The following is a 26,130-nucleotide window of genomic DNA, read 5'->3' on the forward strand; positions in this document are numbered from 1 at the left end:
AAATGCTGGTAAAATAACAGAGTATAGAGTTGAGGTGGTTTGGGCATCAGGATGCCTCCAGGGCGCCTCCCTCTGGGAGGAACATGTCCCCGTTGCAGACCCAGAACACTTTGGAGAGATTATATATGCATCTCATTTGGCATAGGAATGCCTTGGTATCCCGCCAGAGGGTCTGGAACACGCCCGCTGGGGAGAGGGACGCCTGGTCTACCTTACTGAACCTGCTGTTACCGCGTCCCGACCCGGGATGGATGGATGTGACCTAGATGTAGACACACCAGACACTAAAGCACAATTCTGTCAAATTTACACCAGTTTAGTCCAGTTGTAACCTAAACATCTTGTTGATCTGACCTCCAAAACACTTAAAAGATAAGACCTGCACATCCACTGCCCTATAGGAGCACTAACCACTAACATAACTTAACAACAGAGTTACTTATGATCTAAATGATTTGTAAATAAGATAAAAACCAAACAAAGGAATTGCAACACATCAGTGCTCATACCAGACACATTTCATCTTTCACGTCATCGGCGGTTTAAATATGCCAACAGGCTGATCTTCAGTCTCTTTCACCTTCTGTCTGCTACCCTTTTGTCTCTCAAACACAAGCACACACACACACCGGAGGTCATGGTTTGGTGTCATCATCACTGGAGTAATCACGGTGATGATGGGGCGCTGATTGTGGCCGCCTCTCGATGACCGTTGAAAACCGGCAAGTGGATGCCTCTGTTTGCTGTCAAGGACTCGGAGTCATCAGCAGCTCATCTCAGTCACACACACAGAGGCACATGTGTGTAGAGAGGTGGAGGCAAGCTGGCGACCCTGCAGCCGCCCTGTCAGGTTTTCAGTCTGGTGGGAGACGGTTTATACTCCAGTAAAGAACCAGAACTGTAAAAAACAAACGGAGACAGAGAGAAAAGAGCTAAACACTGCCTCCAGAAATGAGGAACAGACCCCGCAGTGTGTATTCACAGCATGTCTCACATCTGTGTACACCACAGGAGCGTATTATTGATACATTAAGACGCATCCTGCCACTCCTGTGCTGTGGAAACTGTTCCCACACAGAGCTAGGCGAACACGGGGCTGCATGTACTTCATGCATTAAAAAGCTGTAGACACTGTAACCAGATACCGTCTCTGCAGTTCTTTGGAAAACAGTTTTTGAACATTCTGCACTTGTCCTTAATGTCATTCGGTGTGTACACATCCGAGTGTCTTCTCACAGACCACCAGAAGTGCTGCTGTTCCAGCTCCGTTGAGCTCTCGACTGAATCTGTTTCTAGAAAACACCAGTAGGAGGCAACAGAGTCCCAGCTGCATCTCTGGGAAGTGCCACATGTGGTGAGAACAAAAGGACATGTAGTCGCTCATGGGTGCATACACACTCTCTTTCTCACACATGCACACACACTTTCTAATGTGCACCGAAAATCAGTGACAAACCGCACATTAGCACCGAAACACGCAGGCAGCAGATCTTCTTCAGAACATTACTGCCTTTCACATCTTATGTTTGACTTTCCAGGGATGTCGTGCACTTGCATAGCACTGCACCCTGCTGCTCTTGGCATTTGCCTACAGTGCCTGTGTTTGGTTTGCAGCTCTGAGCCCATGTATTTGGTTTTAGGTTGGCAGAGCAAACAAACACACAGTACAAATGTTTCTGATTGAGAAGCACTTTTTAAAAGTCTCCTTGATTCCCACACATGATTTTTATGTATCTCTGAGCCACTGATCTGCTTTTGACAGAACCTGAGTAAATCATTTTTCTCAGACTCCGACTCATGCCACAACATGACATATTTGTTCCTGATCGGCCCGGACCGGGCAGAACGACACGTTCTCTGTGACTCGCTTGTTTGTCAGAGCATCCTTTGCTCGCCAAGCAGATTGTTGGCAGTGTGTGTGGGGAAAGAGCCGTCCTCGGAGCTGCACTGACCCCTGAGCTGAATGAGAAGGAGCTGGGCGGCGATGGCAGGCTGCTGGCAGGGGGTTAAGCTGTGGCCCAGATTCCTGCAGCAGTCTTTGTCCTGGAGGAGAGAGGATTCTCCTCATTCACCTCCCTGAGTGCCGAGTTACTTGCTGTTATAAATCCAGTGACAGAGAGGTTACTTTGAGTTACGGGGTTCTTTCATGTGATGGGTCATGCATTATGGATTATTGTGGGGTTACATGTAAGCGACTAGCTCACCAGATATTTGTTCACACTGTATTTGTTTATCCCCTGATAAAATGGGTCATTGTTCTGTGCTGTAAAGGCCACTGGAGTCAAAACAGTGTGGGCCATTTCTTTGTTGTTTTTATATATTCATCACAGGCCTTATTTGTTTATTAGTGTTTTTAATTACGCTGACCGTCCAGCACATGGTCTAATTTCTGTTTTCTCTTGTTTTACTGTTTAAACACGTGTCTAAGGAAATAAACCTTTTATGTTTTTTATAGAGGCACAAATATGAGTGTGAGCAGGTCTAGAGATGAGGTTGTAAATGTAAATCTAAATGTAAAATGTAAATTGACTTGATAACATGGATGCACACACACACACACACACACACACACACACATCATATTTCACCAGCTCTTTAGGAAAACGTTTTCACAGCATGTGGTACTGTGTGGTTTGTTGTCTCTACACTATATATTTTGCCATTCTTGAAGCTGAAAGCAGCTACTGGCCTTCTTCTTCTTCCTCCTCTTCCTCTTCCTCTTTGCTCTGACTGTGACGTGGAGCCTCACAGAGCTGCTGATGTAACTTGGGTGGCTGTTTTGCTCCACAGTGTGTTTACAGCTGAGCGCGTTGACGAACTCACCACTGGCCTACTTCATACTGAGATGAGTTTGTTTGAACTTATGCTGATCTGAATCTGCTTTTCATTACTTTCCAAGAACGTCGCTTGTTGTAGTTCTCTAAATTATTCCTGAATGTAATTATTGTTGGAAGGGCTGGGCTGAGCTCCTGCTGCTTGTTTATTCTGTGGTTTTCAAAGAGGACATTTACTTGTGAAAACTCTGATGAATCCTAATGCTGTGTATCATTTCTTTCAGTAAACGTAGCTTATTACCAATAAGCTATGTTTACCTGCAGAGTATTTTTTAAAGAGGAGATGTTTCCTGTGATGAACACAGAAGCGTTTTGTCCACAAGCGTTTTGTCCAGACCCTTGAGGTGTCGTCAGTGCCGCACAGAGGAATGGAGCTTGGCAAGTGTCTCCATTGTCCTGTTCTCTCTCTCTCTCTCTCTCTTTCTCTCTCACACACACACACACACACACACATAAGAGTAAGGGGTTTTGTCAGGAGGGGTGAACGTGGGAGATGTCCTTAGCTTTGGGTGGGCAGTTCTTTGTCCTCTTAATTCCCTGAATCCCCTCCCTCCTCCTCCTCCTCCTCCTCCTCCTTTATTCTCGTCTTCTCCCTCTTTTATCGGAGTGTTCGTGGCCCCCACATTCTCACAGCGACTCAGAGCTGCCGAGCGTCACATGGTAAGAACACTGGGCCTCTGCTCACACTAAACAACAAACCTGAAACACTCCTCTGAATTTCTGCTTCTTCCTAAAACTGTCCAACCAAATATTCAAGTGTTAGAAACAAGGTTGATTTTTGTGATGACTTATTGATGAGAGATGGATTTGGAGGAGGGGGTGTGCTTGGAGGGGGGGATTATTTTTGTTTTGGTGCTGTCTTTGCTTTTCATCTCTTAGAAATGCTTGTTAAAACGCTGCATGGTGAAGGTGACTTGTACTGTCGTTTGAGGGTCGACAAACTTCATGAATAAATGACAGTATTCTGTTTAAAGCTGAATATACGTAAAGTTTATTTCAGGTTAGAAGATCAGCACACAGCCACAGAAATCAGCAGTGGACTTTCTCAGTGGTGACGCAGATTCGTTCACTTCAGGCCTGAAACCTGTTAATTCGCTGAGCTAAACTCAGTGTTTTATTTGTGGCATCACACTGAATCTGTGCATCCTGACAAACACTTAAGTGAGGAGATATTAGATTTATTGAACATCATCATAAAATTATTTGTATTTTTGAAAGAGTGGAAAATGACATATTGAAAATAAATTTGGCAGAAATGTTAAATTTACATAGACTAAGTCAGCCTCACACTGACACAGCGAGCCGTGTGGTTATGGACGGATAAAACATGACACAGATTGCTAACACGTTCCCTCTGTGCGTTACGCTTCAGAGCGGAGCCTCTTATACCCCGGCCACAGCATGTGCAATATAAATATGTCTGTATTGTGTATGATTTTTACTTGCACCTCATGTCACAGATTTAAAGGACAATTCTGTTTTATTTGAAACCTGGTGTTTGCTTTTATTGTGGCTGAGTGTTTGTCCAGCTTCTATGTTCCTGAATCTGTACAATACTGGATAGTTAGTATGACACCTTCCAGGAAGCCAGGGGGTTGATATTATCATTAGAAACGTAGATGACCTCTAGTGACCCCAGTAGTTCATGACAAGCCATTGTGTTCATGACAGGGGTCTGGTGATGAAGTATCTTAGGGAGGGCAATCTGTTTAGCACAAGGTTGTGGTGGATGGATGAGTCAGAAAACCCCTGACGTTCCCACAAAATAGCAGAGGGTGACTGTTTGAACATAAGTCACGGTCTTTGACCAACCCTAAACCTACTGAACCTCCGAATTGATGAGACAGGACTAAGCCTTAACTACAGCTGCATTCACATCCCAGCGGAAGTGACCCAGACCTGATGTGTCCACAGCAGTGTGAACAGACCAGACCAGATGTGGGCCACCTGCGTATGTGCTCATAGATTCCTCTCTGACCTCTGACTGTGCAGCGCCGTCAGAAAGGTCAGATCAGAATCCATGTGGTCGTTTTAACGTCTCCTCCTCTGCACGGCCTGTTGTCATCATTCGGCGTCGGTCCTTCACAGACCCGTAACAATAAACACGGAGGAGAGCGACGACAGCGACGGGGTCAGTGGAGAGACCAGGATGTTTATGGAGAAGCTTCTGATCAGGCCAAACTGGGAGGAACATGTCGTAACCCAGTGGTTTGGGAGGAAACTGGGCCATTTGACTGTCACACACACGACCTGGTTGTTATTCTTGTGCACACATGGCTCACATTTCAGTTACATCTGTGCATGTGGCAGTTTAGGAGCTCAGCGGAGCCGGGTACAGGGCCCTGACACACACGGACGGGAAGCAGCGACACAACGAGGTCAGATCTGAGCGTTAACGTTAAAGCCTGAGATGTGAACGTAGCCTAACTCTGACATTAACCTATGTGTTTGTTTTAATGGCTGTCAGTGAGCGAGAGAGGGAAGATTCAAAGTCTAATTGTCTGATTGTAAAGCCATTAATTTGTTCTGGGAACAATTTGCCTGAAACAAAGAACAAAACCATCATAATGCTCTTCTGATTTAATTTTCTATTTCATTAGCAACAGGAAGCAACCTGTTTGCACACAGTGAGCCAGGGCACAGCATGTGAATGCATTTACTCTAATTAACACAGGCAGTAATTGTTTACATAAATGCAAACTGCAAATGTGGCTCATTAAAACAGCCAACCTGAGAAACAGACAGCAGGCAAAACCGAGACAAAGGAAATTATGAACTCAGACCAATTTAATTCATTGACTTAATTCTCAAATTAAAATTCTAATAAGAAATATGTATTTAATAACACACTAAATTTATCAACTGATATTGGTTTTCAAAGATATAGTGAGTTGTAACTTTGGCAGAAAAAGGACTTTATAGAAGACAATGACTCCATTTTAGAGAAATGAACGACTCACTGTGAGCTCAGGGATCCTCGGCTCCACCCTCCCTCCTCTCTGCTTCTGGACTTTTCTCGGGTAGCGTTTCTGACGCATGGCTGATTTTCAATAAGCAATGGGCAGCGACTCGTACCCCACTCTGTGTGCATTGTCCACTGTTTCTCCTAACATTTAACACTCATATGTCACGTCTCTGAGACACGGATGGAGACACAAACATCTAGTATTCAGCAGTTTGTTTTTTTAAAGATTACCAACGTTGAACAAGTTGTGGTTCTAATTGAAGTGTTTGATGCTGCACTGACACAGTTGCCTAAAGTTTCATTGTGGCTTTTATTCAGCATCTCTTTTGGACGACTAGAACACACTGCTGATGTGTACGGCTGTCAGACAGTTCTGACCGTTGCCTTCGAGGCCCTGTTACTGTATGTGGAAGGAATAACGAGGTCAAAGAGAGAGACAAGTTGCATCTCTGTGTTTTCTGTCCAAGCTACACTATTTTAAACATTAAAGGGGCACTCCACTAATTTTATGGCAAGCTGTTTTATTTATGGTACTTAAGCCCTGCTCAGCCAGAAGAAATGACCATGCTGATGTCATCACACACTGGGTGAATCCTCGTTCCTAGCTCAACCCAGAAGTCATTCTTGTCTGCATCATGAGGGATGTCTCGAGGCTCTTATTCCTGCTCCGAGAAGGATCGAGGAGGCGGCTGGAGGAGACATGAGCAAGGACACAAGAGACCATCCTTCACTGAAATCTTTTATGGCCCCATCATTGGAAAGCAGTTGCTGATTGGATGCTTCAGAAGAAAGGACGTCTCATGTCTTGTAAACGTGTCTCCTCGATTCCTCTCTCCTTGCATTTTTGTCTTGATCTTACAAGGGCGAGACTGAGATACAAGGAAGTGGGGGGAATGTGGATGCACAGGGAACTGGGATTTACCCCACTGACATTCATCAGACAAGGAGGGTTTAACAACACACTCTATGGAGCTGCATTATGGGAAAGTCGTGTTTTGAGACTGACATCAAGGTACTGCGTCTTGGGCTCTGACGCTTTGTTGCTGTGCAACAGCACAGCGACATTGGGTTGTCGACTGTATCTCGACCACTGGATGGATTACTGTAACATTTCACAGACATGGTAAAGAAGCAAGAGAGTGATGGTGTTTCCTCTATTAATACTGTACTGACCAACTAAAGTCTCCAAAACAATCTGACAGAAGCACAGCAGCAGGGGTGGAAGAAAATACTGTTACAGTGCTGCATTCAAGAGAAGTAAAAGAACACAAAGAAACTTGAAGCATCAAGTTGGAATTCTGCACAGTGGCACATTTTAATATCACTGGATTATGACGACTGATGCATTGTTGTGTTCATCACTTTAACGCTGCAGCTGGTAAAGAAGCTAAAATGTCAACTTTATTCCTGTGTCTCAGCAGCAATAGAGAGCAAACAACAAACACCAGAAGGATTTCTGAAAAACAAATCAAACAAGACAGAAAATAGCATTTAAAAGAAATCAAGAGCAACAAGATATTGTATATGTGCTTCAAAATGCTTCACAAAATTAGCTGTCGTTTATAGTTTTTTTTCCTCTCTGTTCCTGTGCAGCCACAATGAGCACCCTACCGAGCAGCTTCCTCTTCCTCCTCCTCCTCCTCTGCCTCCCTGTCCTCACTGAGGCCAAGCGGCCGTCTGGTCAGGGGAAACCTGACAAACCTCGCCAGCCTCCACCGACCCCCACACCGGCCAAGAGACCCAGAAATCGCTCAGTGCCCGGCTCCGGAGAGCTGACCACCAAGGGCGGGCATCGTTGCACCTGGCAGACATCTGGTGAAGGCCTGGTGAGCCTGCTGGTGAACTGCAGCACTGAGACACTGGGAGACCAGCAGAGGTGGGCGGAGCATATACAACATGTAAAATACCGTGACAAGACATTAATCCATTTATTGCCCTTAATTTAAATTTGAACTAACTTCTACTTCTTGTTATTTTACTCTAGTTTAGCCACTGCTTTTGTTTCGTCCTTTCTCCTGTTTCATTCATCTTGTTGCTGTACTGTTTCTCATGTCCTTCAGGTACTCATGCCGTTATGCCGGTAAACCAGACCTTTGTCAGGCCTATGGGGTGAAGTCCAGTCAGTACTGGAAGCAGCTGGTGGGTAAGCTGAAGAAAAGGCAGAATGCCTGTGAAGGAGAGAAGGTCATGAAAGCCAAAACCTGCAAGAAGGCGCCTGTTGAGGCCCACATGAAGCTCGCTGAGCGCAGCGGAGAGGAGGAGAGGAAGGGAGGGAAGGAAGGAGGGAAGAAGAAGGTGTCGCTGGCCAGTAAGAGCTCAGATGGAGAGAAGAAGAAGAAGAAACAAGAAGAGGAGGAAGAAGAGAAGAAGAAGAAAGAGGAGATAACTGGATTTGGGGATGAAGGAATGGTGAACGACATGGAGCCGGTGCAGAGCTACTGCAGCGAGGGGTGGCACGCCGTCTGCTCCTTCTTTGTCAAGTTTTTTGAGGGTTGATAGGAAATTATAAAGCAAATGCAAAGGTAACTTTTAATACATGATGGCGCAATTTCAAGATCTGAAAACAACTGAAATAAAGATGTTTTTTAATCATACTGGAAGCATCAGGCAGCAAAGGTATTTTTGATTTTGTCTTTAACTTTGAGCTGTTCAAGTATAAAGTTGATCACATTTTTAAATAAGCATCATCATTAGATTAAAACTTTTCAGATGCTGAGTAGGATTTGGTCTCAAAGCAAAATGAAATTATGAACCTTTACTTTTGTTCTTTATGAATTTAGGCCCCAGGCATCTAATTTCTAATGCTAGAAATAATCAAAACTCTGCAACCTAAAATACAGCCATTAAATCAATCCCATCAATACTGACAGCAAGCTATGATTCATAAACGTTCATCCCAGTCATCAGAAACACGGAGCATCTGCTGATTTGTATTAACAGAGTATGTTTAGCTTGGGGACATCTTGTGTCACAATATGTTGTTTTTTCTCCTCTAGAAATGTCAAATCAGATAAAACCGAACAGTTGAGTTGTATAAACTGTTTAATCTAACATAAAAATAATGTCCCTGTGGACAATAACAAGTCAGTGAGCATCAGTGATGATAGTAATGATTACTTGATGAATAGATTTGTCATTTATTCTCGTCTCTGAAGCCTCTTCTCCCCTAAAATGTGACCATAGGTTATTTGTACAAGCAGCTTATTACAGCCATAGTGGAGTTTAGTGGTTAAGCTACATGTTGTGGTTGTGTGAGACGCCATCAGTTTCAGCAAAGGCCCCAGAACAACGTCTATGTTCACACCCTCTAGTGGTCGTAGTAATGTTGGCGGGAGAGCAGGAGGAAGTCAGGTGACGTTTTAGAGTGACAAAGTCCCCTTAGGGAGGAGGATGGGGTGGGTGTTCAGGATGACAAACGCTGGACAGGAGGCCCCTGCTACTGTTTCCAACTGACAGTTCAGCTTTATTCACATTTATTACTGCAACCTTCACGACAAACGTCCCCAACGACGTTTTCCTAAACCTAACCAAACCTTTACCACATCACTCACACATTATAAAAATGCTAGCTATTTATTTTTCCAGTTTTTAGCAACGCATCAGTGACCAAGTAGCGGCTCCTATGGGTCGTATCAGAGTGTGCGGACAAATGACCTACTGTCTGTGGTTGTTTACGGCGGATGGCTCGGTGTGTTTTTCTGAAGTGGAACTAATATTTTCAATAACCTTGTGTAACTGTTTTGTAAAAGCAATCTGGTTACTGCTTGATGTGACCTGTGTCAGTTAAATTTGTGCAGCAATTTTTATATATTTGCAGGACTAATTTTAACACTGTTTCTGGAATTAAAGAATAAACAAAGTGCTTAAACTCAACAAATGCTTTGCCAGTTCTACCATGCAGTTCAAAATGCAAGTACACACACTGACTATTACCCAGCCATATAAATGTGTGACAGTTTGTCACTAACAGTTTCTCTAACACCAACCAGGTCGTTGTTCTGGCCAAACTGAACCAAACCTTAACCATGTAGGTGCCACCTCAGGAAGTAGTTTCATTTTTAGAATAGCACTTTAACAGCTGTGTGAGGGGATAAAGCGGTTGCGTCTCCCTGGCACCGGTGCATCAGTGAAAGCTCATATGTGCCGCCCTGAAGGGCAAAGGGACACATTTCATTTCACAGAATTTAACTGGTTCAGGTTGGGAAACGTTGTGGCCATGGTTAAATGATGTAAGATTCAACAGTGCCTTGAAACAGAGCTTTTCTTAGTAAAGTTTAAGTGAAACTAGTTCTACCTTAAGGCTACAGTATGTAACTGGCACAATAGTCCAAGTCAGTCCTCTCTGCTCCACCTACTGCTCCTTCTCCCTGCTCCACTCTGCTCTACTGCGACCTGCTATGCTCCACCACGCTCTGCCACGCTCTGCAGATATTGTTATGAAATTACAAGAAATGAGAATGTAATAACACTCACTGATCAAGCAGGAAGAATTGAAAATCTCTCCTGAGGAAATGCCATAGTTGCCAGGAGTAAGTTGTCAACAGCACTATCAGTTAAACTCATGATTCTGATTTAGGATTAAGTGATAAAGAGAGTACGTGTGAAACTCTCAGCTGTGGTTGACAGAACACCTGAGCCTGGCTGAAAACTTTGATGCCCAAGCAGCAGAACAGTCTAGCTCTCATGGGTTCATGGGTGGAGCATGTGGCAGCAGGACACCTTGCATTTAAATAAGACACAAGGCAGAGGGTTGGGAGCATCATTTGGAGGTTTTTGTAGAGACACGCATCCTGTTGTAAATCCTCCTCAGTATTCCAGTCAGTGAACAGGCTGCACCAATTTAATAATAAAACTCCTAATGTTGCGATGGACAATTCCCAAGGACAGAAAAGGAGGGAAGAAGTGGGAATTTGGAGAGCTGCTCAGTGGTTACCATGCCAACCACCCAAGAGGCAGTGTGTGTGTGTGAAAGTGCATGTGTGTTGTAGTGGGATCTATGGCTATTTGACAGGATGTATAGTGGAGCCTGCAATTTGTTAAAAAGGGGTTGTGTGACCCTGCGTGCACAAGTGTGTGTACTTGTTCAGACATACACACGCACTCCCACACAAAATAATCTAAAGAGCCTGGAGAGCTTTTTGTTTGGCTTAGTTACAGCAGTTAGAGAGCTGAACTCTGCATTCACTTATCAACCCATTCATTCATGTGCTCATTTTCAGGACATGCTAACATGCTAATTGTTACCCGGGCACCGTAAAGTCCACTTTTAGACTTGTTCTTGAAACATTTTCACTGCTTTCATGCTGTTTATTAAATTAAAAACTATCAACACTAGATGTGTATCACCAGACACCTATTCACACCCATTATCCACACCAAAAGTTGCTTTTATTGAAAAGGTTATTGCTCAACTGGGACAAAACAGATTATTACTTCCAGGTTGCTAGTGAAGCAGCATCTTCAGGCTACTTTATTTGAACTGATGACGTGAGCCCTAAAGGCCCAAGACGTGATTGCGTTTCCTTCTTCATACAACATGTGTCAAGCTGATTTATTACAATTTTCAAACCTGCATTGTTTGCATCCAGTGTTTACTTCCTACCAGTCTTCCTTGTGCCTGCTTCTACTGGCGTTTTTATACCTTACAGGTCACCCGTAGGCTGCAGGATAGTGTGTGCAGTGTGTCTTTGTCAAGTACACACAAACTGGAGCAACACAGCACTCCTCAGGACCAGCGAGCACAAGAAAGACCACGTTAAAACAAGGCAATAAAAGTAACAGTTAAAACAACTGAGTCAACATCAAGTGCTTGAGTTAAATAATTTAAAAGAGACAAAATAAGTGCAATATATTTTGTTTTAAAGGTAGCTAGTTATTTTCTATCAGAATGTTAAGTGTTTAACAGTTTTATGGACTGTGGGAAGAAACTATTGCACAGTCTGGTTGTCTTTCATTTTATGGAGCGATATCTCTGCCAGGTGGCGGGAGATCAAACAGTCTAGCATATATAACTAAATGCCTAAACCTGATTCTAACCTGAACCCTAAAACCAAGCCTGAACCTTCAAAGTGTGAAACTATGGAAGGATCTTTATCAATAATAAATGTAAAACTGCTTTTGAAATTTGCTTTTAAAATCCTTTGAGGGGAACTGCGAGGGAACCTGCAGCCCTGGAAATCTGGGTTCAAATCCAACAGGGACCCTGACCCGTCTTCTTTCAAAAACGGATCATTTAAATGTGCTGTTTTTAACATTTAAGCATCTTGCTTTGACAAATATTCTTTAAATGCACTATTACACTCTGCCAGCGCCATCTACAGACAAATACTTCTAATGCATGCTATCAGCACTAGAGTAGCAAAAAGGCACAGCTATCTAGAGAAACCACTTCTGTAACTGATATCCTGCTGTGATGATTAAGTCACAGCCCCAGACTGTGTGTACACACACTCTGGCTGCTAATACTGACTGTCTGTGACCAGAGACAGTTACAGCATGATTTCAGGTGTGACCAACAGTCAACCTGCAAGGTGTTCCCTCTTGGGTTGATGGTCAGTGTGTTAACAGGGGGCACAACTGTTGCATAGGTACACAAGCACACACACACTCTCAGCAGGGAGCAGCACGGGTCAGGTCCTCAAGAGACTCAGACACTAGGACCCCCCCATGTTGGACCCTGGCTGACTGCCTGTAAGGACTCAGGCACAGCGAGGGTCTGGCAGCGCTCTGCCTCAGCTCAGCTCAGCTTTTATTCCTTAGCTTTTCTTTACCTTCTGCATTTTATTTCTCCCAATTAGATATGGAGAACAACACCTCCATGGACTCTGCCTCACCAAACTATGGTTCCACTGCAGATGAAGCTACAGCCTTTGAGAGACACATTTCTCCTTAGTCTTTCAACTGTCAAATGTTAATGCTGCTTCCACAGTTGCACAAGAGCAGTTTTTTTGAAGTTACATCATCAGGAGTTGACATGTTATTGCCTCATATTTATAATTATTGACTTTAATACATTTTAAAAACTTGTAAGCAACCTGGCAACTGCCTTATTATATACTGTATTAGGTGAGATAACTAAAATCAGGACCTGCTTTGCAAGAATGAGCAGAAGACGTTAGTTGTCCTGTGACCTGGTCTGGTGAGTAGTAGTTTTATAACTTTGGATAAATCTGATATAATCATCTGCTTAGTTTACTTTTGTGCAATGAATTGTACCTGCTCTCTTGAAATCTTCAAGATTCTTTCATCAGTGAAATCAGCAGCTTCGTCAGCCCTCGTGTTGTTGGAAAGAATAAAAGCTGCACATGCTTGTCGCTCTTTAGTTACAGCGAGTCTCTACTGCGCTCTCCTGGAAATGTTTGACGTTGTTAATGTGCAACCTAAGGTCTTTATAAGACAAAACACTTCCAGCAAATCTTTACATGCACTGTTATTTGTTAAATGAAATTTTAAAATGCAGGAGTCACACAACAGATATACCTGAAATCTCATTTTCTGAATGTTCATTATGGATTTGATGATTAGAGCTTCACCAGATTTCACCACCAGGTGTCGCCTTTGGATCATACCCTCAGACGCTTTAGAGAAGTGATGGAGCTGCAGTACAGCGAGTCATTTAGGTGAAAGATGTGAATGGAAAATCTTTCATGTGAACTTGTGAAGTGGGGATCAGGAACAGGGGTCCACTTAAAGTGTCACAGACAGCTGATAGTGTTCCTCAAGATCAAATCAGCAGCCAACAGTCAAACTGACACTTAAAGATGTGGGTTTTGTCTCCTTCTGCTCTAATACACTCACACTGATTTATTGTCAAAGTTTTTATAAAAACGAAGGTTGGTTGGTTTTCCTCGGATTTTATCAGCCACGTGTCTCAGTTCTGAGCTGGCCGGACTATGTGCGGGTTAAAAGCTAAATAGTGTGTATTTCATGCAGGAGTTGCCTCCTTTCCTGAACTCTGTACGTCAGTAGGCCGGAGTAGGTGTAAAATAAAAGGCAGAGGCAAAACAAATAATCCGGGGAAAATTAAACTGAAACTTGAAAAACAGCAACACTGCAGCCTCACATCAAGCTGCCACCTCCTCTCTATCTCTGACCTGAATGGCATTTTCTGTACCTTCTCAGCCTCACCTAACTAGAACCTATCATCTGTTCAGATAACTATAGGGTGTGCTAAACAAAAACAAGGCACTACAATCATACCATATAGTTAGCCATCAGCAAGTAAACATTTTGCAGTTACTACAGACTTCACAGTATGTGAGGGGAACAGAAACACCCCCAGCGCATCAAACTGGAGAGAAGGTTATTTAGGGCATACCAGTTTGAGCTGTGTTCCTACCAGTTACCAGCTCCAAGCCTCTCACTATGAAGATGGTAAAAACCTGACTCACTGTACCCGACTGAGCAGCTGATCTGCTCCATTAGACAATTAGCCTTTTCACATACAGTACAGTCAGTTTTCAGCCCAGTGATGGTCAAATGGCTGAGCCTGAGGCGACACAGTGCCTGTATGTGTGCCAAGGGGTGTGCATGTTAATGGAAATGCACTGTATATAAATAGGACAGGACAAGAGATAATACTGCATACGTGTCACATGCCATGCTGTAAAGGTTATATACCTACAAGGACGACCTCATGTGAGAAGGACAAAACCAACCAGCCTCAGTTTTTTTCAAAACTGTAGTCACAATAACAAAGCACAACTTTATGAGGTTGGACGTTCATACAAATGTTAGGAACTCGTACGTAAAAGCAGTGCTATAGGCGTGTTTGAATATTTGTCACTGAAGCCACTGCTCCAGTGAAGAGACGACTAATGTCAGGAGGTGAAACATTAAATCTGATGAGATGAAGATCATTGCATTAGACTGAAGACATTTCCAAATGTTGATGGGGATTAAGTCAGCAACACAACTACAGTCCAGTCCAACAGTAAACATTACATTACATTAAACATTAAAGTAAACATTACTGCTCTATGTTAGTTGTCCTTCTAGTCATAATTCTGCAGTTAATACAACTTTGTAAAAATGAAAATCGATTCTGAATCACAGTGTGACACCGCGAATCAAACATCGTGGTGTCCCACCCCCTGTAGGAATGTGGAAACCTTAATTGTGTGTAAAGAGCTTGTTTACACCTTTAATCTCTCTGCAGTCTTTGGCTGTGACCTGAGTGTCATGGAAGCCTTGGCAGAGCCCTCCTGTCTATTTTTACATGAGTCATGTTTCTCAAAGCCTGCAGTTACTACTCCAGTGAGCCGCAGCAGAAGAGCTGCTCCAACTCTGTGGGGTCAGGCCAGGCATTCATGAGTGGTGACTGTTTTCACTGAAGTAAATTTGGACTTACATAATCAGGGCGACAGCTGTGTGTGAAGAGAGCGGTAAAACAGGAGCTAGGTACGGAGCTTTAACACCTGTGCAGGTGTTTTCAGTTCTTCTGGCTGATTAGACAGTTTCCACACTAACATGATGGTTTTCTGGCTGATAGGGTGACACCTCACACCTTGATGAGTCAGTTTACTAAACAAGGTCTGAAGGCTTTACATATTGTCTGACAACAGTACAGGTAACTGATCTCTATCAACACACTCAGGTCCAGGCAGCACAAAGACGTTTTTCTTCCTTCTTTTTCTGATTTCTACTTCTCCTTGCAAAATTAGAAACAAGCAAACAAACAAAAGCTCTTTAATAATATTTACTGTGAGAAAGCAAAATGGAGTTTGATGCTAAAAAGGTGCATTTAAAATCAAATCAGGAAGTAAAGAACAAACAGCACACAACAGACTAGAGTTCAGCTGAGGTGAGAGCTGCAGACACTTCCCATGTGTAGTCACTGAACCAATAACAGGAGGCTTGTGTTGTGCACTGTCATGGGGGTGTGTCCAGTGTTACATTAGTTCAGCTTACAACCTAGATTCTCTGCATCTGAGGAGCCAAATACTGTAAATATTTATAGAACTCATAGATCATCAGAGAATATAGACCTGAGAGCGTTATGGCGTGTTTGCTGCAGACAAACACACACTTTATTCTCACCTACCTCAACAGCAACATGACCACAATGAAAGGTGTTTCATCTCAGTACGGTGCAGGCAGGTGTAAATGTGCTATTCTGTTTAGAAGTAGGTCCCGTGTCACATTACTCACACACACAATGGCACATACTGTAAGCATCTTGTATAAAATAAGTCATTATAATAGGTATAGGGAAGTAGTACTGGTAGTTCTCTGTTTCCACTGAGCAATACTACGCATTCTGTAATATTACCAAATCTAAACAAACACTCCTTTTCCTCTAAGTAGTGTCACTTTACATAGTAACTCTCCTGCAACATAAACCAACTGGTTGAACAAGACTTTGCAGCTCACACAGGTGTTTGCCTGATTAGACTGCTGCTGGAGATGCAGGTGTTCTGCTAAAGCTTTAAGCTACATTCCCAGCTGAAGTTTCCCTGCAGAGCCGTTTTCACACATGAAACCCCAGACTGAGTCCGTGGAATCAGGCCTGGACCCTGTTGAAAGGTGCCATTTCACACATGTAACACACAGCAGGAGGTAGACCATGTCAGACGTGTTCTCATGTTTACTCTGGTGTATGTGTGAGGGGCACGCCTGGGAAAAGGGCACAGGAAGTGGGACATGACTCGGTCACGTAACCAGTTTGTAATTTGGTCAGAAACTGAGGCTCTTGCCTTGTCCGTTGATTCTGCTGCCGGCTCTTAACAACAGAAGTTCCTGAATCATGTCGTGTCAGTGTCTTTGTTGTAAATGACCAGTTTTCTTCACCATCAGATGTTTGTTTTCTTCCAGTTTTGCACTGGTCACATGATAGAACATCATATACTCCAGACTATATGACTGTGCGAGCGCCGTCAAGACGGTCAGATCAGAATCCATGTGATTGTTTTAACGTCTCCCTGCTTGTGACTTCCTCCTCTGAAGCTGACAATAAACACCTTGTCTCACATGACGGCCCTCTAATGACCTATTGGCTCTACCTGATCGCTGCACTACAACCTATTTCTGTAATATGTGGCACAAGGACACACTGCTTTGTTAGAAGTGCATCTCTGAGCAACTGACCCCACTAGGAGAATAAATATATTTAGTTTTATCTTTGTTCCACCTGTTTTATTATGATGATTATAAATGAAGACAAATATCCATATCATATTCTGCAGTAGAGTTACTTCCAAAATAAGAGTTGATGTTTAACTACACTTTGAATCCTCCCAAAACACAAACACATCTATAACTCCTCCATTTATTCCAACGTTGTCAGCTACTTCCTCATAATGAACAGATTGAAAGGCATTGTGAGTTGTAGTTTGTTGGAGCAATTAATCACTTAGAGCTGATAGTTTGCCCTTGACCACTGATTGATCGAAGTAATGACATGAGTCGAAAATACAACAATGCATGGAAGGAATCTTGGCTATTTTTACTCTTATAGAAGTATACCTGATATTACACTCAGCTGGTTTGGAGTGCTCATGGGAAATAGTCATACAACCTCAGAGCTGTCAACATCTTAGATTTCTGTAGCTCATGTGACTCCTTTCAACCAGTGGTGGTGTGAGATGGCCTCTCCTGATCCCTTTTGTCTGCAGGCCATAGAGTGGCTGCAACGTGATTTGTCACAGTGCCAGCTGGCAGCCCAGGCCTCTCACAAGAGCCAGCAATGTTACGAGGTCTCTCTCTGCTTGTATGGTTGCCTTGCTGTCTTAGTGCAAGCACCACAAGCCTGCTGCTGTTTTTAGATCTCTAAGGTTTCTGAGGTACTGCCCAGGATTTCAGTTTAAATGAACTGACACAGAATGGTCTTCATAAGATTCCCAGGCCAGATTTCACCAACAAAGAAACAACTTCAAATCACAGTCACATGAACTGGAACCTGCACTTAGGGCTAGAAGAAGTATCTGCTACTTCAAAGTTGCAACACCATTGTATTCATATAGTCTATTACAAGTTTCTGCATGTAAAATTGTACCTTTAAGTATAGAAGTACTGGAAAATGTTAAGTCTCAGTAATACAAGTACTCGTTGTATGAATGTGCATTTTCAGAGTTTATATACTTTTACATTTTTAGTATTACTTAAACAGCATTCTAATTTTGCAGATGGTGCAGGTGGAGGTTATTTTGACTGCTTAATATTACATTTGATTATTTGTAACAATATTTTATTATTCTTAGATCTAAATCTGCAATGTACTGTATATTAGATATTAAATATAATTTAAGAAATATAATTTTCCTCTGAAATGAGTAGATGTATAGTACAGCATTTAGCCACTTTCCATTTTCATTATGCTTTGGATTTTAATATGTGCACTGCAGACTGAGAACGTTCTCATCTTCCTCATTATCAAAATTTATATTGGTTCAACAAGTGTTGCAAAAATATCTCTTATACAAATGTTTATCTAACTGCTAAGATTGACTTTTTATGCTTTTTTAAACCCTCTTTCACAAAACTCTGGTTTAGCAATATGTACACAAGCAGAACAGGCCGGCCAGTAAAGGTCACTGAATTTAACCTGAGAGAAACCAAGATGAAGAGAAAGCTGAAAGGCTGTAGCAGTGTTTTTTTCAGGTTTGTTATAATAAATATATTTTTTTATTGGGCAGGTATGTTGCACACACACACAAGGACCATGTGTCCCTACAGAGCCAGGGCAGCCATCTGCAGCACCGACTCACACACACACACACACACACACACACATTCTGATAGGACTCTGTCCCTGCAGGGCCTGGCCATCGGGGCCAACATGGGGTTTAGTGTCTTACCCAAGTGGACCGGGGAGAATGGGAATCGAGCCACTGACCTTCTGTCAATTCATTTGACATGAAGAACTGACAGCTGCAGCTACTGGAGGTGCTTTGTACCAAAGTCGGTACAAACAGCACCCAAAGCCGGTGGCTCTAATCGATGAATGTTCTTTAGTCTACGGTCACAACCTGTGGAAGCTCTTGACTCAACACCTTTCTCCAGCGCCACCTTTCATAATTCACTTCATGTAACCTTTGCTTCCTCTGCACTCACACAGCTGCACCCTCTGTATGTTGAACCTCTGTTTCCTAGGCTTACCTTGAAACCCCACACTTCTATATTTGGCTAAATCACACGAGCCGTGCATGATCGACTTCAGAGAATCAACAGCTAAGTATGGAAATCCCACTTTTGTATCACCACCAAAACCAACAACTGACCCTATCAGATAAAACAGAGTCCTCCGAAGTTTAGCCAGAAAATCGCTTCAACAGAACGATACACAGGCTCAATTTAGAAAACCAACTGAGAAAACTATTTGACATATGAACCTAATGACATTTATAAAATAAAATCTCTTTATGAACCATAACATTTACTTTAATTTTCTTTTAATAAGAACCTTGTATCAGTGTTTTGAAATGTTTGATAGTTCACTGACTGCAAAATTTACTTAGTTGGATGTGTTGCTATATAAAGAAATATTTACTCTGTTGCAATCATGAGGTTGATCTTGGCAACACAGAGCCACTGAAGGCTGTGATAAATACCATATGTTTTTGTTTTGAGCAGGTGAAAGTGGCGTGCTCGGTAATCTGAGGCCAAAGTCTCCCTGCTGATGATTCTGAAGTACACAGAGGCAGCAGAGGGAAAAAACCCTTCAGTGATGAGTAACAAGAGGAATGTATGGAAGTAAATCCCAGCCAAACATTAGAAGGGGCACAAACCACACTGAGCACTACTCGCTCTGCATCTGAGAGCGCACAAACACATTTGTAAGAGCAGAATCAGATTTAAGAGTGATGGAGGAGCCCTGGTCTTGCTGAATTCATCTGTTATGCTCACAACACTGCCCTTTCTCGTTTTTAAATCTGTTTCTGCTCTTACAAATCTGTGCCTGCGCGCTCTCATATTCTGAAATACAAACAGCAGAAACTTGTTTTGTGAGTTTTCACAATGTGTGGCACAGACCGACTTTCACACAAACCCTGGTGGATAAGGTGCGAGCGCAGACTGAGAAACGAGTGCACGTATGTATTATGCTGTCAAAGCTGATTCTGCACTTACAAATATGAAATCTGAAACCTGGTTTGTGTGCACTCCAACATTTTGTAAAGGTGACAAAGCAGTTTGTATTTTGCTCTAATGAAAAGAAACCTACAGTAAATCCAATACCTTAAAAGCACAGAAAGGATTTGGGGCCTTAAGGCCTAATAAGGGCCTATAGGTCAGCTGTAGAAATAGATGACTGAATAGAAATTATACACACACACTAAAATCCATGTGATAATACACACAAACCTTAAACCACTATGACAAAAACAGGGTTTTCAGCTCTTGGGTTTGTTGCTAAATGATCAACAATCCGCTGAAGACGACAGCTTAGATTTCACAGTGTGACTGTTTTCCGATACAGAATGTTCATCCATTCCATCTCCACAGACATCTGCTCCACTTGAGATTTTTGAGAATAACGTTTAACCCACAGCTGAAATATCAATGAAAACAACACGACTAACTCACAACAGCAACTGGGAGAAGGAATGTGAAACCCTCAGCTTTCACTTGAATATGCTTAAGTGAACATTTTAAAACTTAAGTGTGTATTAAAGTCTTCAGTCATCAGGGACAATGTCTTATGAACTGTAGTTTGGTCTGATCTGTTCTGACAGACTTTGTAGCTTGAAGGCTAAAGAAGAAAAACCTGTGAGTTCAGTGTCATGAATTATTTATACAGCACTTAAGGCATTAAAATGCCATTAGATATTTCACCTAACTGACACGAGCTCATGCCCAACAAGCAGTACTGATTTGATATTCATATTCTTAATAAAAATTTTAGAAATCCTTGTACTGGATTTAGAATTTCACCATATATATGTAAATCAATTTCAGAATAAGTCTGATCATCTTTTCAGTGGATTGCACAAATCAACAGAGTCACTAAAATCCTCTTGCTGCGACTGGCTGCAGGAGTCATGCCAGAGGGTTGAAGCAGCACTCTGCACTAACTCATCTGAAGAGCATCACCAGCAGGGGTCCATCATGTTTCTCAAATAGCAGCTGAGGCAACAGGCTGAGGTATCCCAGCCCTGAGGGCCATGCAGGCGTCACGCCCCTTTGAGCTGGACAGCAGCCAGGTCAAGTCTGTGCTGATTGGCTGGGAAGGAATCCCACTAACTTCTCACTGGCTGTTTGAGGGATGATATGCAAATGTCCTCTGTGTCGCAGTTGAAAGCCCTGAGTGCTGAGCAACTCTTGCAGTGAAAGCCAGGAAGAGAGAAAGAGAGGTAGAAGAGAAGGGGGCGTGACAAGAGCACGCACTTTTAGAAAAGCTGCTGTACAGAGCTGAAGTGAAAGGGACAGTTTTACACTCTTCTCTCCTCGCAGCTCTTTGTTTCTTTTTTCCATGAGTGCAGCAAGGTGAGTAGTATCACAGAAAGAGTTTGGTTAAGGTTTCCAGCAGTGACGCATGTCAAATATCTGTATTACTTTTTGCGTGTGTGATAGTTTTCAAGCTGTTTAAACTTGATCCGGATAGTTACCAGATGCACATTTTGTTAAACTGGGACTTTTTAATGGGCAGAATTTGGGCAGTGTTGTCATCATGTTTTCAAATTTTCCTTCTGTCATCATACCCTCCAACACCACCTCATTTCTCTTCCTCGCTCTCTCCCTCAGTGTGCTCACGTCTTTCGGTTCTTCTGTAATGCCTGGCCCAGTAATGCCAGTGGACATGACTATGAGATTCTACATCAGCCACTCTCCACCTCCTCTCCGAGGTTTCCTCAGCTCCTATGAGGAGCTGCAGAGGGCCAAGAACCACGTCAACCAGTCCACCTCCTGTAGCCACAGGCAGCAGCTCTACAAGCCCCTGCGGCCTTGCCTCAGCAGCCAGCAGAAAGGAGGGTCAGATGGCGACTGCATCAGCTGGAATGGAAAGGCTGGCAAGAAGAGGGTAGTGTTTGCAGACACGAAGGGTATGTCACTCACTGCCATCCATGTGTTCTCCAAGTTTGACGATGACCTGTATCAAAACAAGTGCTGTGGAGGAATCATGGACGAGCTGCAGTTTGACATGACAGACCTGGAAACAATGGACCTAAAGATCAGCTCGGTGCGCAGCCTGGCACTGGACTTTAAACAGCCCTCAGCTGACTACCTGGACTTCCGGAACCGCCTGATTCAGAACTCAGTCTGCTTGGAAAGCTGCTCACTGCAGGAGCGCTCTCTGACTGGCACCATTAAGGTCCGAAATATCGGGTTCGAGAAGTCCGTGCAGATACGCACCACCTTTGACTCATGGGCCAGCTTCACAGATGTAGAGTGCACCTTCATGAACAACATCTATGGCTGCCCGGACACTGACACCTTCTCATTTGTGGTGGAGCTGCCTGCTGAAGTCCCACCACAGAATCGGGTCGAGTTCTGCATCTGCTTCAAGGTCCAGGGCCAGACCTTCTGGGACAATAACGACGGTAAGAACTATGCTCTCAAGCACATCGACTGTATCAGAAAGGGCCTGAACGCTGTGACAACCCCAACTTCTGTTGAGCAGAAGCAACCTTCACGGCACAAAAGTGGGAAGCCACTGGAGATGGAATGTGATCAGTTTGGCAGCCCACGCATGTCCAGCGGACTCTTCCCTGGCTGGCAGAGCTGGGGTCAGATTGATAACACTGTGCCTTACTGGTGAATATATCTGAATGTTTGCTGACATGGCACTGAAATAACATAACAGATACTGACAGGGCAATGAGCATGAATCCAGCTGTGGGTCTGAGCTCAGGCTGGTTCTCAGCCAGAAACTAAACTTAGGCATCAAGTTATAGCAGAGGAAGTGCTGTAATGTGCTCAACTTGCCTGCTTTATGTTGTCATACGGTCATTTGGCTGGAAAGATGTGATGAACTGTAGTTAGCCGGCAAGGAATTTATGGGGGAAATGTGTTGCCTTTCACATATTCCTCTTTTGTAAAATATTAATGTGCCTTCTCAGAGTGCCTGACCACTAAAAAGCAGACTATTTGTTCAACCCATGACTAATGTTAAGCCCTTTCCAAAGGCCTGATGAATTGTTTAACTATGCACTGGGTGAGATGTCCATTTCAAGGTGATGTCTGTCAGCTGAAGACATGGAAATGGAGCTGATCAAGTCCTTCATATTGAAGGGAAAGCACAGGAAGCGCATGGTGATGAAATGCTTCTCTGATTAAAGAAACAGTTGAATGCACACTAACATTTGCACATTCAAAAGAGAATAGTATTTAATATGACTCTAAGTGGCCTTTGCTTTGGATCAAACCTGAGTCATTCAGCCTTTTCTTTCCCTCCTTGGTAATCGCACATTTATCTGATGATTTTGAGATAAGTTTGTTAAGGTACCAAGCTGCTATTACCAAATGTGTCACTATAGAAACTCTGCATGTGACTGCTTGTATCAAAAAGGGAGGAATGTTGGAAATATGTCAGGAAAGACATGATGTTAAGAGCAAATGTTTTTCTATTTGCTTGTTTTCTCAGTTTTGTTATGAGTGCACAGCATGTGTGGCTGGCATGCACTGTCAGTCATGTATTTCCCTTTCTGAAATAAATTTTTGTTTTTCTGCTACAATGTCCATGACTCCTGCCTGACTTGTTATAAATGCTTGCACACAATGCATTTTAATTTTTAAGGAGCAACTCATCAAGAAAAATAAAACTACCAGGTGTTTTGCTGTAAGAAATGCTTAAGGAGCCCATGGTCCATGCGTTTTGATTTATCTATAACGTTAAATTATCTTAGACATCACCTAAAGCTCAAAAAATTAGGTCTACATATGCTCCAGTATGTGTATGCAGAAACAACTTGGTTTATACACGTTTGACAAACTCTCGCTTGCAAGACTTTTTTCTAACAAAAGGAAGTATTACTTAATAGTTTAAGGAAATCCTTAAATGGGGTGGCTGTGGCTCACGAGCTAGGGCAGTCGTCTTCTGACCAGCAAGTTGGTGGTTCGTCTCCTTGCATACCTAAGTGTCCCTGAGCAAGACACTGAACCCCATATTGCTCCCGGTGGTTCGACTGGCACCAGTGTGTGGCAGTCTCTCGTCATCGGTGTGTGAATGTGTATGATCTCCTGTAAAAAGCTTTGGCCAGTGTAACACACTGTGAAATATGCGCTATATAAATACAGTCCATAATCTCTAAGCGTGTTCATGTGAGCGTGCGTGACATCCACCCGTGCCACTGTAAAAGCAGAATTTTTCGACTGCACCCAGTTTTTACCTCCTGCTGCAGCAGATGTGCACGTGAGTGTGAGTGGTTGTATGTCTACATGCCTGCCCTGCGACAGACTGGCAACCTGACCAGGGTGGACCCTGCCTCCAGACCCCCACGACCCTCGTTAGCATAAGTGGTATAGATAATGATTGGATGGGTGTTATCAGGGGCTATTGAGTGTAGATAGGAATTTTATCTATTAAATCTAGAACACAAAGTGTGCGTGCACAGCTCTTCCTCATGCATTAAGAATGTGCAATATAACCTGACTAATCTCATGCAGTTGGTAAGAACCTTAAATAAATAAACTCCACACTCCATAGCTAACAGTGAAGTGATAAAATAACTTTTGGACTGAGGATGAAGAAAAAGCCTCACTGGTTTCAGTTGTCTGTGCTGCTGGAGTTGCATTCAGCTGGACCAATGCCTTCACCCTCTTTTTGCCAGGAACACAGGAAAGACCTCAGGCAGAACCAGGATGACCTTCTAAAGCCTGAAATTTCCTGCTTCAAAGCTTTAACTATTTAAATGCTGGTGCAGTCTTAACTTTGCTTCTCCGGTGACTTGACTCAGAGCACTTTACTGAACCATAACATAACCTTTTCATGGCTCACAGCTGCGACATCGTATCCAGCCATCAAGTGTAATGTTTGTGAAGATATAACTAGAGGTACTTTGATGTCTTTTCTAAGTTTTGGGCCTTGACTTCAAGTTGATTGTTTAAGTCTTGGCTGATATAAGAAACAAATATTTCCCTAAACGTGTAGCAACCTGCAAAACTTTAATGATGCTACAACTGAATTACTAAACCCATACATTTCTGCAGCTAATAGATTTAAATGCACAGTTTGTGTGAAGTCTACTGTACATGTTGCTACAACAGTATGTTGGATAATCTAGAAAAAATAGCTTCTGAGTTGAATGTGACCTTGTGGAATCCACAGTCCTTTATTTCCTAATGCATCACCATAAACACCAACTTTGTCTCCAGTCCTACATCTGAATGTTTTTCACTGCATCCATACACAGGCATCTGTTGCTACAGTGGCATAAGTTTATCTCATGTCCTCCTCTCATTGTAATTTCTCCATTTGGTTTTACTGGTTTACATTCCTTTCTAAATGCCAGTGGTGAACTCTAAAAGAAAGCAAAGCAAAGAATGAAGGACATAGCTAATTATCTATCAACAGTGTCTCCACTTCTGAGTTATTTTCCACACAGATAAAATAAAATAAAATAAAATAAAATCACTTCTTGGTGGCCCATCATGCAGTACAGCTATGACTACCTTTAAGCAACATGAAGAAAGGAACCATTCACCTGTTCTTCCAACTTTGGGATCCTATTTGCCTGACTAACATGTTTTGCTAACGCTAACCATAATTACTTTATATGAGCACACCAGAAAACAGATTAGGGGAGACTGCACTTACCTGTGTATGAGTACAGCATGGACTGTGTTGACAGCCTGTCAAAGGAAGAGAGAGGAGTCATCACACAAGGACTAAACAGAGACTCAGATTTTTAGGGAACATGCCAAAAGAGAGAATTGTGTTTCACATCTCAGTGCACACTCAACACTACAGCTAGGACCCTGGGGCTTAACTTTGACAGCAAATTAAAGTCTCAAGCACATTTGTAATACTACAAAGTGGCATTTTCTCTTTTAAAGAACATTACCAAGGTCACACCATTTCTCTCTCATGACCGTATCAAAAAATGTATTCATGCTTTCCCCCTGTGGACTAGATTACTGTAACTACCCAGATTACATCAGTGACCTCCTCACAGTGTCAGCCAAGACAGCCCAACAACATCCAAAGACTTAAGGTACTCAGGGGGGGATCTCATCCACCCCCAGTGCCTTGCCACCGAGAAGCTTCTTGACTACCTCAGTGACTTCAGCTTGGGTGATGGACGAGTCCACCTCTGAGCCCTCAGCCTCCGCTTCCTCATCGGAAGACATGGCGCCGGGATTGAGGAGATCCTCAAAGTATTCCTTCCACCGTCCGACAATGTCCCCAGTTGAGGTCAACAGCTGTCCACCTCCACTGTAAACAGTTTTGGCAGGGCA

At 43.0% G+C, this 26,130-nt stretch overlaps 2 protein-coding genes across 2 annotated transcripts; both read left to right on the forward strand.

Moving 5' to 3' along the window:
• Positions 1–3,367: 3,367 nt before the first annotated feature.
• fgfbp3 (fibroblast growth factor binding protein 3) lies at positions 3,368–9,661 on the forward strand. Its single transcript, XM_020606714.1, has 3 exons — positions 3,368–3,494; positions 7,393–7,675; positions 7,860–9,661. The coding sequence occupies exons 2-3, from the start codon at positions 7,398–7,400 to the stop codon at positions 8,293–8,295; spliced, it is 714 nt and encodes a 237-aa protein (XP_020462370.1). The 5' UTR covers positions 3,368–3,494; positions 7,393–7,397; the 3' UTR covers positions 8,296–9,661.
• Positions 9,662–21,073: 11,412 nt separating this feature from the next.
• On the forward strand, positions 21,074–23,410 carry ppp1r3ca (protein phosphatase 1, regulatory subunit 3Ca). Its single transcript, XM_020606683.1, has 2 exons — positions 21,074–21,219; positions 21,478–23,410. Exons 1-2 carry the CDS (start codon positions 21,206–21,208, stop codon positions 22,490–22,492), a joined length of 1,029 nt encoding a protein of 342 aa, XP_020462339.1. The 5' UTR covers positions 21,074–21,205; the 3' UTR covers positions 22,493–23,410.
• Positions 23,411–26,130: the final 2,720 nt, after the last annotated feature.

Source organism: Monopterus albus, unplaced genomic scaffold (assembly GCF_001952655.1).
Source record: "Monopterus albus unplaced genomic scaffold, M_albus_1.0 scaffold80.1, whole genome shotgun sequence".
In the NCBI taxonomy this organism is placed as follows: domain Eukaryota; kingdom Metazoa; phylum Chordata; class Actinopteri; order Synbranchiformes; family Synbranchidae; genus Monopterus; species Monopterus albus.

Coding starts and splice junctions, on each gene's coding strand:
- fgfbp3 (XM_020606714.1), top strand. CDS start 7,398: ATGAGCACCCTACCGAGCAGCTTCCTCTTCCTCCTCCTCCTCCTCTGC. Junction 7,676..7,859: donor ACACTGGGAGACCAGCAGAG/GTGGGCGGAGCA, acceptor CATGTCCTTCAG/GTACTCATGCCGTTATGCCG.